The following is a 15,308-nucleotide window of genomic DNA, read 5'->3' on the forward strand; positions in this document are numbered from 1 at the left end:
CTCTGACTCCAGAACTTTTTCATCTTCCCAAACTGAAACTCTGCACTCATTTAAACAATAACTCCCCATTCTCCCCTCTCCCCAGCCCCCGGCAAGCACTGTTCTACTTTTTGTCTCTAAAAATCTGGACTACGACAGGTACCTCATATAAGCGGTACCGTACAGTACTTGTCTTTGTGTGACTGGCTTGTCTCAATTAGCATAGTGTCCTCAAGGTTTGTCCTTGTCGGAGCATGGGTTAGAATTTCCTAACTTTTAAGGCTCAGTAATACTCCATCGTATGCAGGCACCACGTTGCATTTATCCATCCACCTGCAGATGGGCAATTTGGGTTGCTTCTCCCTTTTAGCTATTGTGAATGTCTATTTTTATCTACTTTTATTTATTTTTTTGCACAGAGATATTCACAGCAGCTTTATTTTCAACAGCCCCTAGTTGGAAACAATCCAGGTGTCCTTCACTAGGTAAATGGTTAAAGAAATGGCAGTGGTGTAGCCCGGTGTAGTATCAGGGAATACTACGCAGCAATAAAAAGGAGCAAACTGGTATGCATAATAATCTAGATAATTCTGTAGATGTTTATACTGGGGGGGGAGCCAATTCCAGAAGGCTACATACTGTATGATTGCATTCATACAACCACATCCTTTTAACTGTTGTGAACGTCTATTTTTAAAGCACATGAATATATGAAATGTGTACTGAGGAGGAAAGCACGTAACGCTGTATTTGGTTAAACCAAAGGTCTGTAGGGACAAAAACAGATGTTAAATAACAGGCAAGCTTGTTTGCCATAAGAGATAATACTTAGGGGGATACAAAGAAAGTGTTTAAGAGCCTGGTTTCTGCAGTCAGAGTGCCTAAGTTTGCAACCCATCTCTGCCACTTACGAGTGATGTGACCTAGGGCTAGCAGATCAGGATTTAAGCTCCAGTTTCCAAATTTATAAAATGAGGCTGATGATATTTACATAGGGTTGCTGTGATATAAAAATGCTGTGTATAGGGCCTGACATAATCTCTCAACAAGGGACTGTTAATGGGTGATGGGTGAATATTCTGAGGATAGAGTACTTAGCCAGTCCATGGAAGATATGTGTATATACATATACACAGGCGTGTGCACACACACCCGCCTTCCCAACTAATGTATATTTTTGTTTTAAAAGGGAATATTCATGGGATGAAAGTTTAGACCCAATGCTAAGAAAAACATGGAAATTATATATTTTAACGAAAAGGCACGAACAAATGTTTGAGATATAAACGTAGGGCGTATTTCGATCTCTTTGAAAATAAACAATCATATGGGCAATAACTCCTTTCTAGATGACAAACTGCATATCCTACAGATAGCTGTCAATTCATCCTCTGACTCATAGACACCAAGGGGGTGGAGCTTGTGCAGCATGTGGATTCTCTACCCTATGTGGACAATCCCAGATTGGTGGGAGGAAGCACCAGGGAAAAGGGTTCCCTCACTGATAACTCAGGCAAACAGAAGTAGGATAACCTGCATGCATGCAAAGTAGAATACTGAACGCCCGTTATGCACAGGTGCCCCAGGTAACAACGAAGTTGATGTAAATATAGCTTAAAACATATGGGAATATAGCAGGAATTCGTTATTCTAAATATGTCTAACTGCGGATATTTTTCAATTAAAAAATGGGTCATCACTGTTCTGTGATAGCGACAGCAAAGTAGACAAATGGTAAGATTTAGGAAGCCGTTTCAAGGTCATTTACTTCTAATCTGAAAGGTTTTTGCTTTAAAAAAACACTCAATTACTTCTATAAATTGATTAAGCAAATGGTTCCTCCAATTCATTCCTCAAGCACTTTTTAAAAATGTTTTGAAATAGACAAATAAATATTTTCCTTTTCATTCCTTAGTACAGTGACCTCCAAATTCAGTGACAATTTACATTCATTAAAAACAAAACAGGGCAGTCCAGGGGGCTCAGCGGTTTAGCGCCGCCTTCAGCCCAGGGCCCGATCCTGAAGACCCGGGATTGAGTCCCATGTTGGGCTCCCTGCATGGAGCCTGCTTCTCCCTCTGCCTGGGTCTCTCTCTCTCTCTCTCTGTCTCTCTCTCTGTGTCTTTCATGAATGGATGAATACAATCTTAAAAAACAAAAACAAAAAAACACAAAAGAAAACCAACTAGCTGCTGAAATAATCCTATTCATTCCCTCAATTCCTAGGCTCACTGGATGCTGCTCTTACCCAGTTTAACTTCTGCGTTCTCAGTCAGCAAGACATTCTGCCCTTTAATATCTCGATGAATCACTTTATGCTGATGCAGATGACTCAGCCCCTGGAGTAATAAGGAATTGAGAAGGGTTAATAGGAACATAAGCCAAGATGAAAATAAAATTACTTGGACTGTCAATGATCCCAAAGAGATGTTAACTCACCCAGAGATAGTTTCCTTTTTTTTTTTGGTACTTTCATTATCATACTCAGGTCTTTCACGTGTATACAGTGCCGTCCTAAACTAGGCAATTGATTAATAAACTGCACTAGACGTTAACTCACTTGAATTTAAGTAAAAACTTGAAAGAAAAAAAAAGTTAAAAGTTACATTATATCATATAAGTTAATTTCTCAGACCAGACAAAAAATTTCCCATTGGCTTTAGCCAATGTGGCTCATATTAAACCCCCCGCCCCCAATTTCTGTTTCCTTTGTTGGCATTCATAACTGTCTTCTTTAGTGCTTTATGGTATCTGTGACGTTGTGTTCATTGCATGAAATAATTATTTGGTGACATCTAAACTGGATTGTGTTCCATTTCTCCATGAATTACTCTCACGCTGGCTTGTGGTGTGAGTTCTAAAATCTACAGATTGCTCTAAGTGTACACTTCTCAAAGTGTAACCTAAAATAATCTCAAATTGGAGTCTTGAAGCAAATTATGCTATGCTAACACTCGCTAATTCAAGGTACTGTATACTCAAGTATTGTCATTTTATTATTTATAATTTTCGGTACTTTTAATTTTCCTCCATAATGACCCTGGTATAAAAGATGAAGTTGAAACAAAAAGAAACAAAATATCTGAATTCCTTTGTTGAAAATACTCAGCAGGGATCCCTGGGTGGCGCAGCGGTTTAGCGCCTGCCTTTGGCCCAGGGCGCGATCCTGGAGACCCGGGATCGAATCCCACGTCGGGCTCCCGGTGCATGGAGCCTGCTTCTCCCTCTGCCTGTGTGTCTCTGCCTCTCTCTCTCTCTCTCTCTCTCTCTCTCTCTCTGTGACTATCATAAATAAATAAAAATTTTTAAAAAATAAAAAAAAATACTCAGCATGAGAATGGGGATGCCCAAAAAGATCCATGTGTACATTCAGGAATATCAGTAAACACAAACCATGTGAGAAATTGAAGCACTGGTTTGGGTTTTAAAAAAATTACCTTTCCTCTCTACTCAATTCAGCTCAAGGTAGGCATCCAGCAGATCAAAATGTATGGTTTTACGGCATATTAACTGCTCATGAATATTTACAGGGAACAAAGATCCCTCACACTCTTTCACTACCAGAGTGGTTGGAAACAGGTATCAGAGCACGTAAGCGAGCCAAACCTTATAGTTAATGAGATCATAGGATGCACGGAGGGTTATCTCTGAAACTTCTTGTGATTGAATGTCCCTTCCAATGAGTCATCTTATCTCAAATGTCAGTATCTTTTGGGAGAATGTATTGGAAGCGAGAAGAAAACACAGTTTTCACACTTTCGAATCAGGTACTGGGATATACTCATCAGGTGAAACAGAACCCTGGAACGCACATGGTTGATCATCCCCAGGGTTACCCATCCAAGGCTCCCAAGCAGAGCAGAAAGGTGGACTGCAGAACCAGCCGGGAGACCCAACAGATTCTTGGCGTCACGGGTCGTCTGGATGCCTAAATAACCCTTTGTGCTTTCTCTCAATGAGTGAAATTCTAAGTCAGAAATTCAAGTGAAGTTTACACAAAAGCACCTCAACATTTGAAAATAAATGTCAGGTTTGAGGGAGAACAGCAACCATACCTCCCTGTTTCCTGCTCAACTTTGTCTTGTGCTTGTTTCAGAAATCTTTCTGCCCACTCCAAGCCAGAGAGGGTTTATCCTATGCTTGCTCTTAACAGCTTTATTTTTTGTATCTTTCCCATTTAAAATATCTCTAATCCAGCTGGAATTAATTTTTGAATATGTTAGAAAGCAGGTATCATGTTTTTACATGACTAGTCAATGGACCAAGCACTATTTACTGATAAGAGCACCCTTTCCCCATGTGCCGCAAGCGCTTCTTTTGCCATAAATCACGTGTCCATACGAAGTAGGTCTGTTCCTGGACTCTTGATTCTGTTCCTTTGGCCATTTGTCTATTCTTGTGACAATACTACTCTGCCTTATTTACTTAGTAGCTTTAGAAGAAGTCTCAATAACTGGCAGCATAAATCCTCCAGCTCTATTCTTCTTCTTCAAGATTGCCTTGGCTATTCTCAGCCCCTTTGTACTTCCATATAATGTCTTAAAAAACAGCTTGTCAATATCTACAGATATACCTAGAGGGATTTTGATGGGGAGTTCACTGAAACCATGGATCAAACCAGGGAGAAATAACATCTTCACAATATTAAGTATTCTTATCTGTGAAATGGTATACACACCTCCATTTACTAAGATCTACTTTAATCTCTCCCAGTAATGTTTTGTGGTTTTCAGTGTAGAAGTCATTCACATCTTTCTGCAAATTTATTTCTACGTTTTTGATGTTTATGCTATTATCAACATTATTTTTAAAGTTCACTTTCTATTTGTTTTTGGGTTCTTGCCTAATGTGGTTTGAATATTTTTAATGTCTTCCATCCATCCACCCATCCACCCACCCACCCATCCATCCATCCATCCATGCAGAGCACATAATTTGCCTCTCAAAAGTGTATCTTGGACATATCATGAAAATACTTTTAAATTTTATTTCCTTAGATTAAATAGGCAGAACTTATAAATAAATTATGATTGTCAAGCACATCTAATAAGAATGCTCAGTGAACACACAATAGCCTCCATATCAGAAGCAAGAGATAATTAAACTAGCCTGACTGAACTAAAATATGACCTTCTTTTCCCTGAATTGAGCTCAGTAAATTGAAGCTACTGTCCAGATAGCCTGACTGAGATTTGTGGGCAAAACTGGTCAAACAGATAGATACAGTCTTGTCCAGCTATTTTGATCAATTTAAGTGACAAAGTCTTGAAGGTTTTTTTTTTTTTTAATTTAAAATCAGTTAAAAGTTCTATAAGTTCTATATGCTAAAATGGTAAATGTCATGCAATCCTTACACTAGTTATAAACTTTCAGAAATGGAAAATTCAAATGAGTAATCAAAATACCTCTAAAAAATTCATTTCCTAAGTAAAACCTTATCTCTATGTTCTAAAATCAGATTTCTAATTGGAAATATCATTGGAAATGAATCCTTGTTAAGGGAAGTCACCCAAAGTTAACACTCCAAATGAGAGTGCACATGGCCTGTTCAGAATGGCTCTCACCTCCACTGGAACAAGACCACAAAACTACCACTACTGCCATCACTGTTAGAATGAAGCTTTAAAAAAGTATGCAATATTTTTGTGAATGTCAGTGGAAGGTTATTAATACAAAGTTCAATACCATCCCAGATATTCCGTGTTGTCACTTACTCGTAAGATCTCCCTGCAGATGTATGCAATCCACTCCTCCTTCAACGTGTTACCTTTTGTGTTCTTGATCAGGTCAGTGACAGAGCCAGCGCCACAAAACTCCATCACCAACTGGCAAAGGAAGCAAACACACCATTACTATAATTATACTTCACAACTTTCACTCGGTTAAAGCATAAGTCATTCTAGTTGGCTGCTTTAGAATGCCATTCCTATAAAGAATAAGTGATCATAAGACAATATATAAGATATAAACTCATATCTTAATTTCTTTCCAAAATGATGGAAAGGAAAGATTATTTTTAATTTTCCAATCTGAAAATTATAATTGGAAATTGAGGAAAATCTCCATATTCTAAGTATTTTTAAAAAGGAGGACAGCTAGGTGGTTCAGATATGGTTGAGAATATCTTCATGTTTTTATCCAGCAATTGAGCCCATCTTTCCTACAAAAATGGATCATTCCCCTGTCTGAAAGAGCTATGGTTTTCTAGGCAGTCCAACATTAGGACAATAAAGTGTACACTGTTTATGCTATTGGCTTGTAAGTGGCACTGTAAGCTGTCAGAATGGGGACTATCTGTTTTTAATTAACTTCAGCAAATGTTCCCAGGAGGTTAGACACATCAAATAAATTCAATAAACAATAAGCCTTAATTTAGCACCTTTCATCCAAAAAGCTTCAAGTTCTCTATAAATATAAACTCATTATAGCACTCAGCAACTTTATCAAATAGGCGGAAAATAACCATCTCCTTTATTTAATGGAGAAACGGAGACTAGAAGAAAAGCAATCCATCTGATTTTATATCCATTTTCTAGGTTTGGGAAACACATCCATCTCCTTACTTTCTCCCTTTGCTTAAAAGAAAAGAAAGAAAAAGAAAGGTCTTCAACAAATGGCATTTATTAAGGTACTTATATTTTTTCCTAATTATATGAAAAGGATTCAGAATAACTAGCAATCGATCTCTGACTAAACTAATCGATCTCTTGTTTCTGACTAGAAACAGAACTAAAATGGAGCCATAATGAAATCACACTGACGGTTTGGGCTTTGTCCAAATGTACATTCTTAACAATACCATGTATACCTAGTAGAAACTCAAAAGAACTCATGAAATGAGTTTTCAATGCGTCTTCTGACCTGTCTTATGATTCCACAAATGGTAGTGAAGCCCTATCATCTTTTCCAGAGCACCAGAGGAAGTGAAGAGACCTCTTAGGAGTTTTTGTAAGGAAATCTGAGAAGTGCCACAATAGACCACATTGCGGCCCAATAAGAGCTGTAAAATTATCACATAGGATAGTCAGCAAGCTATCAAAGGCCATAAACTCCTGTTACAAAGAACTCAAGAGCCAACCTGAAGAGGTTCTCACTAACCAAAGATGAGATGATTTGAGCATCCATAAGAATAACAACTGCAATGGCTTGAAACACATTAAATAGGCATTAACTAAATGCATTAACAAACAGCACTCAAAAAAAGAATAGAACTGGCCCTGGCTTATTTTGCTACTGGTAAATAGAGGGAAAGAATCAAGAATTGACACTGCCTTTCTTTCTTTTCTTTTTTTAGAGATTTTATTTATTTATTCATGAGAGACATAGAGAGAGAGAGAGAGAGAGAGAGAGACAGGCAGAGGAAGAAGCAGGCTCCCTGTGGGGAGCCCAATGCAGGACTCGATCCCAGGACCCTGGGATCACAACCTGAGCCAAAGGCAGATGCTCACCCACTGAGCCACCTAGGTGCCCTGACACTGCCTTTCTTAGACAAGCTTTAGCATTGGATAATTAAGTAATTAAAAGGGGCAAATCTTGTCTTTATAAAATGCAGGCATTCCATATAATAAATGAAAAGGATACAATAGAATTAAAATATCATTATTTCATAGCCCCTAACAAACCAATGAGTTTAAGCACTGATTATCAATGGCTGCCAACATAAAAAAATTAAGAAGTAACCAGAGTGTATTTGCCTCTCGATTAGAATAACATTACCTAAGAAGTAGCCTTGTGAAGAACAAACAAACAACAGAAAACAAACCACAAGATCCCCAGAATCTGATCAAGCATCTAGTTCCAATTACCAAATTACAGAAAGTTCAGAGGACTCAGGAACATGTCACCTCATGGGAATACAATTGAGAAAACCTGGAACAGGAAACTCCACAGGGCAAATGACCCAATTTATTTGCTTCAACAAATAAATTGCAAGAAGGAAAAAAGGAGATGGAGGGAATATCTAAAGACTTAAAAGCATCAAAAAAGATATACCAACAATTTGCAAGGGATGTACCTTATCAGGATATGAGTTTTGTTTTTAAAAAAAGTTCTTAAAATTTTTGAGGTAATTAAAGCTTTGAATACAGATTAGAAATTTGATGATTTTAAGGAAATATGAAGGTTTTCTAAGTGTGATAATGGTACTGTGGTTATGTAAAAAAAAGTTCTTATCTTTTAGTGAAACATACTGAATTACTATGGATAAAATGATATGATGGTCTTCTCTATAAATGGTGCTGGGACAACTGGATATCCATATGTAAAAGAACTTCAACCTCACACCATACAAAAAATTATCTCAAAATGGATCAAAGACCCAAATATAAGAGTTAAAATGATAAAACTCTGAGGAAAGAACATAGGGGAAATCTCCATGATCTTGGACTTGGCAATGGTTATTTCACTATGACAATAAAAGCAAAGGCAACAATAACAAAAAAAACAGATGAGAATTACATTAAAATTAAAAACTGTGCATCAAAGGATACAATTGAGAGAGTGAAAAGAAAAAGCCACTGAATGGGAAAGATATTTGTAAATCAAATATCCAATAAGAGTCTAGTATCCAGAATATATAAAGGACACTTACAGATCAACAAAAAAATGCATAAATAAATAATTCAAAGATGGGCAAAGGATTTGAATAGACATTTCTCCAAAGAGGATCCACAAATAACCAACAATCATATGAAACGATGCTTAATAACATCAATAGTCATTAGGAAAGTGCACATCAAAATCACAATAATATGCCACTTTATACCCACTAGGATTTTTTTTTTTTAAAAAAGGCAGAAAATAACACATGTTATTGCCAACGCATGTTAGCAAGAATGTGGAGAAATTGGAACCCTTGTATGTTGCTGAAGGGAATGTAGACTGTTGCAGTTATAAACAGCTCGATGGTTCCACAGTAAGGTAACACAGACTTGCCATTTGACCTAGAGATTTCACTTCTGGGCATACACTCAAAAGAATTGAAAACAAGTATTACAACAAAAACTTGCATCTGAATGTTCAAAGCACCACTATTCACAATGGACAAAGAGTGGAAGTAACCAAAATATCCTATCAGATGAATAAACTAAATGTGGTATATCCATACAATAGAGTACTACTCTGCTATGGAAAGAAATGAAGCCTGACACAACTTGATTGAATCTTGAAGACATACTCATTGAAAGAAGGACCAAAAAGGTTATATATTGTACAAATCCATTTATATAGAAAATCCAGAATAGGTGAATCCAATCCAGAGAGTAGATTAGTGGTTACCAGGCTCTAGGGGGAGGGAGGAATGGTGTTGAATGGGTGCAGGGTTTCCTTCTGGGGTGATGAAATTTCCAGAACTAAATGGTGGTAACAGTTGCACAATATTATGTACTTAATGCCACTGAATTATGTATTTTAACATGGTTAAAATGCTAAATTTTATGTTATATATATTTTACCAGAATTTAGAAAAAGCAGTATGATGAGGTTTCAGAATAATAGTAGAAGGGAAGAAGTGGGTGAGCATGTGTTTGGGGCAGGATTGGTCAATGATTGTTGGTTGTTGGGGCTAGTTTTGGGCACATGTGTGTCCATGATAGTGTTCTCTTTACTATTGTGTATTTGGGGGATTCTCTATAAAACAGAGTTAAAGAAAATCCCATTATGTAGCAAACCATGGTTCAATGCAGCAGGAGAGACCAAAGAAACATCCTTGGGTAGAAAGAAAATATTTTCTCAGGTGAGCAAATATGCTTGTGTCCCTTCTCAAACCCCATTTTGAAGAACACAGTGACCAGACCTCTTATGAATGCCTCCATTGCTCCTATATCAGCTGAAGAAAATGTCCCACCACTGGGCTCTATTAGGCCATGTAATTATAGTTCCCAGGGAAAGCAGTGGAAGCCCAGTGGCTCCAGTCTTTTAAAATTAGATTGGACAAAATACTTTCAAATATTCAGTAGGAAACAATCCTGCTCTAGCCAGGCACTAATGTCAGTGATTTCTATAATTTGCTTCTCTATTCAGCTCCAGCTGAAGGCTGCTAAATTCTTTTCATCTCACTACGGAACGAAATGATTGTTAAATTATGTAATGGGATTTAAAAAAAAAAAAAAGAGAAAGAAAAGAAGAAACCAGCATTCGCTAGCAACTGGTTCCTGCAACCGCACAACAGCACTGATAATTACTGCCACCACGCAGCAGGGACCCTCCCTCACCACAAGTAACCTCATCACATTAATAAACAGAAACAGGGCTCAACATGCCAAGCCCAGCAGTGATAAGTCAATAACTTCACATCTCACAAGCAAGAAATAATGGATCATTAATGTTCTCTCCAAAAGAAAGTTCTCAAAGAGGTGACACTGGAGCAACAATACTTGCTAACATTTACTGAGAATTTGCCATGTGCCAGGCGCTGGGCTCAGTGATTTGCAACTACTATTTCATTAATTCTCCTTTCCCTCAATTCCCTTTTCCTTATTTACTTGGAAATGAAGCTTAGTTGTGGTCCGCAGCCTTATCCAGAGTAAATATACTCATTAAGTAAGTAGAGCGGGGTTGAGAGCATGGTGCTCACTGAAGTACTACCTATGTGACCTTGGACATGCATGTCCTCTAACCACCCTGGGCTTGGCACCCCACCATCAGCACTATAAAATGCAAAATAAAATAAAATGTTTGATGTGAACATTAAGTGTCTATGAGTGTAAAACTCCTAGTAGCCCCAAATCTTAAACTACACTTATTACTTTTTATCATTGGTCTGTTTGCACTTTAAAAAAGGAAGAGTTTCCAACTTGGAAGATGGTATCAATAGCTTCCCAAGATCCACTTCACTTGGATGGTAAATAAAAGGCTGACAGGTGCTTATAAAGGGCATTGGGCACGTGTGTTTTTAAAACCCCTGTTAAGGGGGCACCTGGATGGCTCAGTGGTTGAGCATCTGCCTTCAGCTCAGGTCATGATCCCGGGGTCCTGGGATCGAGTCCTGCATCAGGCTCCCCGTCAGGGAGCCTGTTTCTCCCTCTGCCTGTATCTCTGCTTCTCTCTGTCTTCCTCGTGAATAAATAAATAAGATCTTTTTTAAAATCTTGAAAACAAAAACAAAAAACCTTATTAAGAAAAGAGCACAAAAGACACATGTCCTTTTTTCAAGCTTGTATCTCATGGCAAGAAGAAGTGGTGGATGTTGCATCCTTTTTTTTTTTTTTTTTTTTGGAAAATTGGAGAGGTTGAGAAGGAATGGTACATTTGAAATGCTCATTCAACTCCACCTAAACAGGATACACCTACATGTCACTTGGGAAGAGAGAAGGATGGCTAGGTTGAAGGTGAAGACAGAACCAAGCTCATGTGGGACAGGGATTGGTCCTGGACCTAGAACTGGAACCATTCTACCCACAAGATGTTTAGGAAACAGTGTAGCGCAACCCAATTAAGAGAGAAAGGGTTGCTTGGATGATCTGGGCATGGTAGTTATTTCTATCTAAGTTAAAAAGGTTAACTTTTACAAAGAGTTCTAATGTATGTCACAACTGCGTGGTTGCTCATCATTTATTTTTGTCAGTTGTCTTATATTTCTAATCAGCACGATGTCTTTTCTTAGAAGTTGTGGGGAGAGGGGACAATATACATTTTTTAAAGATTTTATTTATTAATTCATGAGAGACACACAGAGAGAGACAAAGACATAGGCAGAGGAAGAAGCAGGGTCCTTGCGGAAGCCTGATGTAGGACTCGATCCTAGGACCCCAGGATCACGACCAAAGGCAGACGCTCAACCACTGAGCCACTCAAGTGCCCAAGAGAGGGGACAATATTTAAGCAAAAGATCTTTGATCTCAGCTGAGCCCAGAGGGAATTTCAGAAGCACTGTCTGAGCCAGCCCTGAGTTCACCTCCTCATCGGGAGGGGCCTTTTGTATGGAGTCACCTGTTGTGGTCACTTTTAACCTGAGGTTTCCAAGTCCATCACCTCTGAAGGAATTTTCAAAGGTTTATCTTTAAAACCAGCTTAAGAAGTTTAGGACGATTTCTAGGTTCTGTACAATAGACACTCATCTGCTAGTTAACTGGTTTTAAGTTCCTATAACAAGAAATAACACATTATGATATTTTAAAACTGCAGGCGCTGGCCACAAATACCTTCATTCGTCCCCCCCACCCCCAAATGTCACTGGTCAGTCAGTCACCCAGAAGAATAACTGAATCTAACAGATCGCTTTTATAGTAAAACAAGGGGCAAGAGACGGGGAGAGGAAGAAGAGGGAGCAGGATGTGGAAGGTCTATCTATAATGAGAGAAGTTTGGGACACCTGGGCAGCTCAGTGGTTGAGCATCTGCCTTTGGCCCAGGGCAGGATCCTGGGGTCCTGGGATCGAGTCCCACATCAGGCTTCCTGCAGGGAGCCTGCTTCTCCCTCTGCCTATGTCTCTGCCTCTCTCTCCATGTCTCTCATGGATAAATAAATAAAATCTAAATAAAATAAAATAAAATAATAATATAAAATGAGAGAAGTTCAAGCCCAGCAAGTCAAGGGGCACTCTAACAAAAGGGTAGGAAAGAGAAACATCCAAGAATTCATAGCTCTGCAAAGGACCAGCCTATTGACCTTGAAGGTCCAGAAACATCAGCAAGGCACAGGATATTTTTATCATGTGTGGCTGGGAATAGCCACAGATCTCATCTGCATGATTTATGAAGGTGTAAACAAAACCAGTGCTTTGTTATAGAATGCTATCACACTTGCCAGACATGGTTTAAAGTCCCACAACATAAAATACGTGTGTATAGAAGTACACAAATTGGCAGGTATACATATGGACACATTTATCATTTAAATCAACTTATATAAAGGTAAGGTAAAACTGTTGAGAACTTTAAATTTGAAAAGGCAACCTAAACAACCCTTTGCAATCATTTTTAAACTAGCATGTATTTGGACAAGAAAAAAAAAAAAGCCTTTGGCTTCTAAACTATATTTTTAGACTTGAGAAAAAGTGCTTGAACTACAAATTCCAAGTTTTCCAAAGGTAAAAAATTGAGGCCCAAAGACGTGAAGTGTTCCAAACTTTGTCAATACAGCTTCTGGGTAATGAACAACTTTATATCTTGAGAACGACAATGGTGGTTTGAATATACAGAACCAACTGGTATTTTTAGCCCCAAAAAGCCACTTGAAAGGGTCAATGGTCAATTGTCCAAGGAGAGTGTCCCCGAGTCAGTATGGCAGCATTCAAGGAATGAGAGAAGTTAGTTACATCTTGTATTTGGTTTCTGGCACTCAGATTTCTCAGTATGTATGCAAAGTCTGTTGGAGAATTTTTCCTGTTAGGAGTCAATCATTACGTGCCCATTCTGGCCAGGGACTCACTCCCAGAGATTAACCTTATTGGGGATGTAAAGAAATGTTATGCCCAAACAGAAGAATTTGGGGAGAGGATGGGAAAGCAAGCTTTCAGTCAAGTAAAAATACAAAAATAAAAGAATATACTAGCCTCAGAGGATTTATGATTAAATAGCTTGATAGTTGAGATAGTGAAAGGGATTATAAGGGAAAGGAGGGGGACTGGGTGGGAAAAATTAGAGAGGGAGACAAACCATGAGAGACCCCTAACTCTGGGAAACACACAAAGGGTTGAGGAAGGAGAGGTAGGTAGGGGGACGAAGTAACTGAGTGATGGGCACTGAGGAGGACACTTGATGGGATGAGCAGTGGGTGTTATACTTATGTTGGCAAATTGAATTAAAATTTTAAAAATGTATAAAAACAAAACAAAACAAAAACAAAAACAAACAACCCAACTTGATAGTTGAGAATTTTGAGAAGCACAACTTAAATGGAACACAGACTTTGGCTCAGAATTCATCTGGAAAAGGAACCGGAGGTTTGTATAGACCAATATGAGAGTAACGTCGGGCACACAGAAGTCTTCCTTCTGCTAAGGTGAAAAGCAGTTTAAGCACAATTCAAATGAAATTCATTGGGATAAAAGAAGAAATCCTTTGTACATTCTGGTCACAGCATCACCCATCAATTCATAAAAATAGCTCTTTTAAAGCTGAACTAAAGCCCTGTTGCAACGTATTAAATTAGGACTGGCTTTCACTCTGTTTGTACCTAAGTAGCATATCCTCTTGCTATAGGTCATGCAATAGGGCAGCTCTGAGACCGAGGGCCTGTTTACAATCACTCCTCCTAATATTTTAGGCACTCCCAAGTCAATTACTTATAAGAACGAAAGTCAACTTTTCAAAAATTTCTATTCACAAATAATAAGATTCAATCACTTCTTCAGACAAATGACCAAGGCTCTACATATGTGAATAAGGGAGTTCTTCAGTTATATAAGTGACAAATACTGATTAGGACAATCTGAAAAGAAAAGAAGAAAAAAAGAAAGAAAAAAGAAAGAAAAGAAAAGAAAAGAAAAGAAAAGAAAAGAAAAGAAAAGAAGAAAAAAAAGAAAAGAAAAGGAAAAGAAAGAAAAGAAAAGAAAAGGAAAGGAAAGGAAAGGAAAGGAAAGGAAAGGAAAGGAAAGGAAAGGAAAAGGAAAAGGAAAAGGAAAAGGAAAGAAAGGAAAGGAAAGAAAAAAGCCTCACTTCTGATATAGAATTCAAAAAAGAGACATTTTAAATTGTTCAAAAGACTCAGCTACAGGTGGCTGGATTTTGAATCACACTATCTGCGGCACCCCCTATTTAAACCTTAAAACAACTACAAGAACAAGAGGGCCTGGTTTCTTTGCCAGACAAGATGCTACAGCAAGCGTTAAACTATACTAGACCTAAGGTTTAGGGACTGTGGCCATCCTCCCTGCAGATTCTAGAAAGGTCCTCTCATTGGTTCATCTCAGTATCTCACTCCTGGATGATGTTATACAGGAGCTGAGCAAGTAATGTCAGTGCAGGAAGGCGAGTGTGTGTGGAAGACAACAGGGAGTGCTGGGACCTCTGGTACAAACTGGAGTGGGCTGTGTGCTCTCCGAACAGCTATAACATCCTACTGCTATGGGGGGAGTTCAGGCCCGACATTCCCATATCCTCCTATTTTTCAAAACTTTTCAAGGAATCCAGACTTTTGTGTGAAATAGATTTTTTTCCAACGCTGGCATAAAACACCACCACCTTATGTGAATCAAACTCAAATACATCCACCTCGACAGTATTTAGCCTCCAGGCTGCCAGCCTGAAAACCCAGACCTACTCTAACATCTCTATCATCTATCTATCTATCTATCTATCTATCTATCTATCTATCTATCATCTATTTATAAGATTTTTATTTATTTATTTGAGAGAGAGAGAGAGAGAGAGTGTGCAAGCCCAAGCCAG

At 38.4% G+C, this 15,308-nt stretch overlaps 1 protein-coding gene across 8 annotated transcripts in view; it reads right to left on the reverse strand.

Moving 5' to 3' along the window:
* The window catches only part of TNIK (TRAF2 and NCK interacting kinase), a 377,380-nt gene that overhangs the window by 116,906 nt on the left and 245,166 nt on the right, over positions 1-15,308 (reverse strand). For all 8 annotated transcript variants that reach the window (XM_077880331.1, XM_077880329.1, XM_077880327.1 and 5 more), the window contains 2 exons: positions 5,694-5,804; positions 2,228-2,318 (listed from right to left, as the gene is read on the reverse strand). In XM_077880331.1, the coding sequence (XP_077736457.1) occupies positions 2,228-2,318; positions 5,694-5,804 (202 nt within the window). The remainder of the gene's footprint in view (positions 1-2,227; positions 2,319-5,693; positions 5,805-15,308) is intronic.

The sequence above is a fragment of the Canis aureus genome, chromosome 31 (assembly GCF_053574225.1).
Source record: "Canis aureus isolate CA01 chromosome 31, VMU_Caureus_v.1.0, whole genome shotgun sequence".
Classification (NCBI taxonomy): Eukaryota; Metazoa; Chordata; class Mammalia; order Carnivora; family Canidae; genus Canis; species Canis aureus.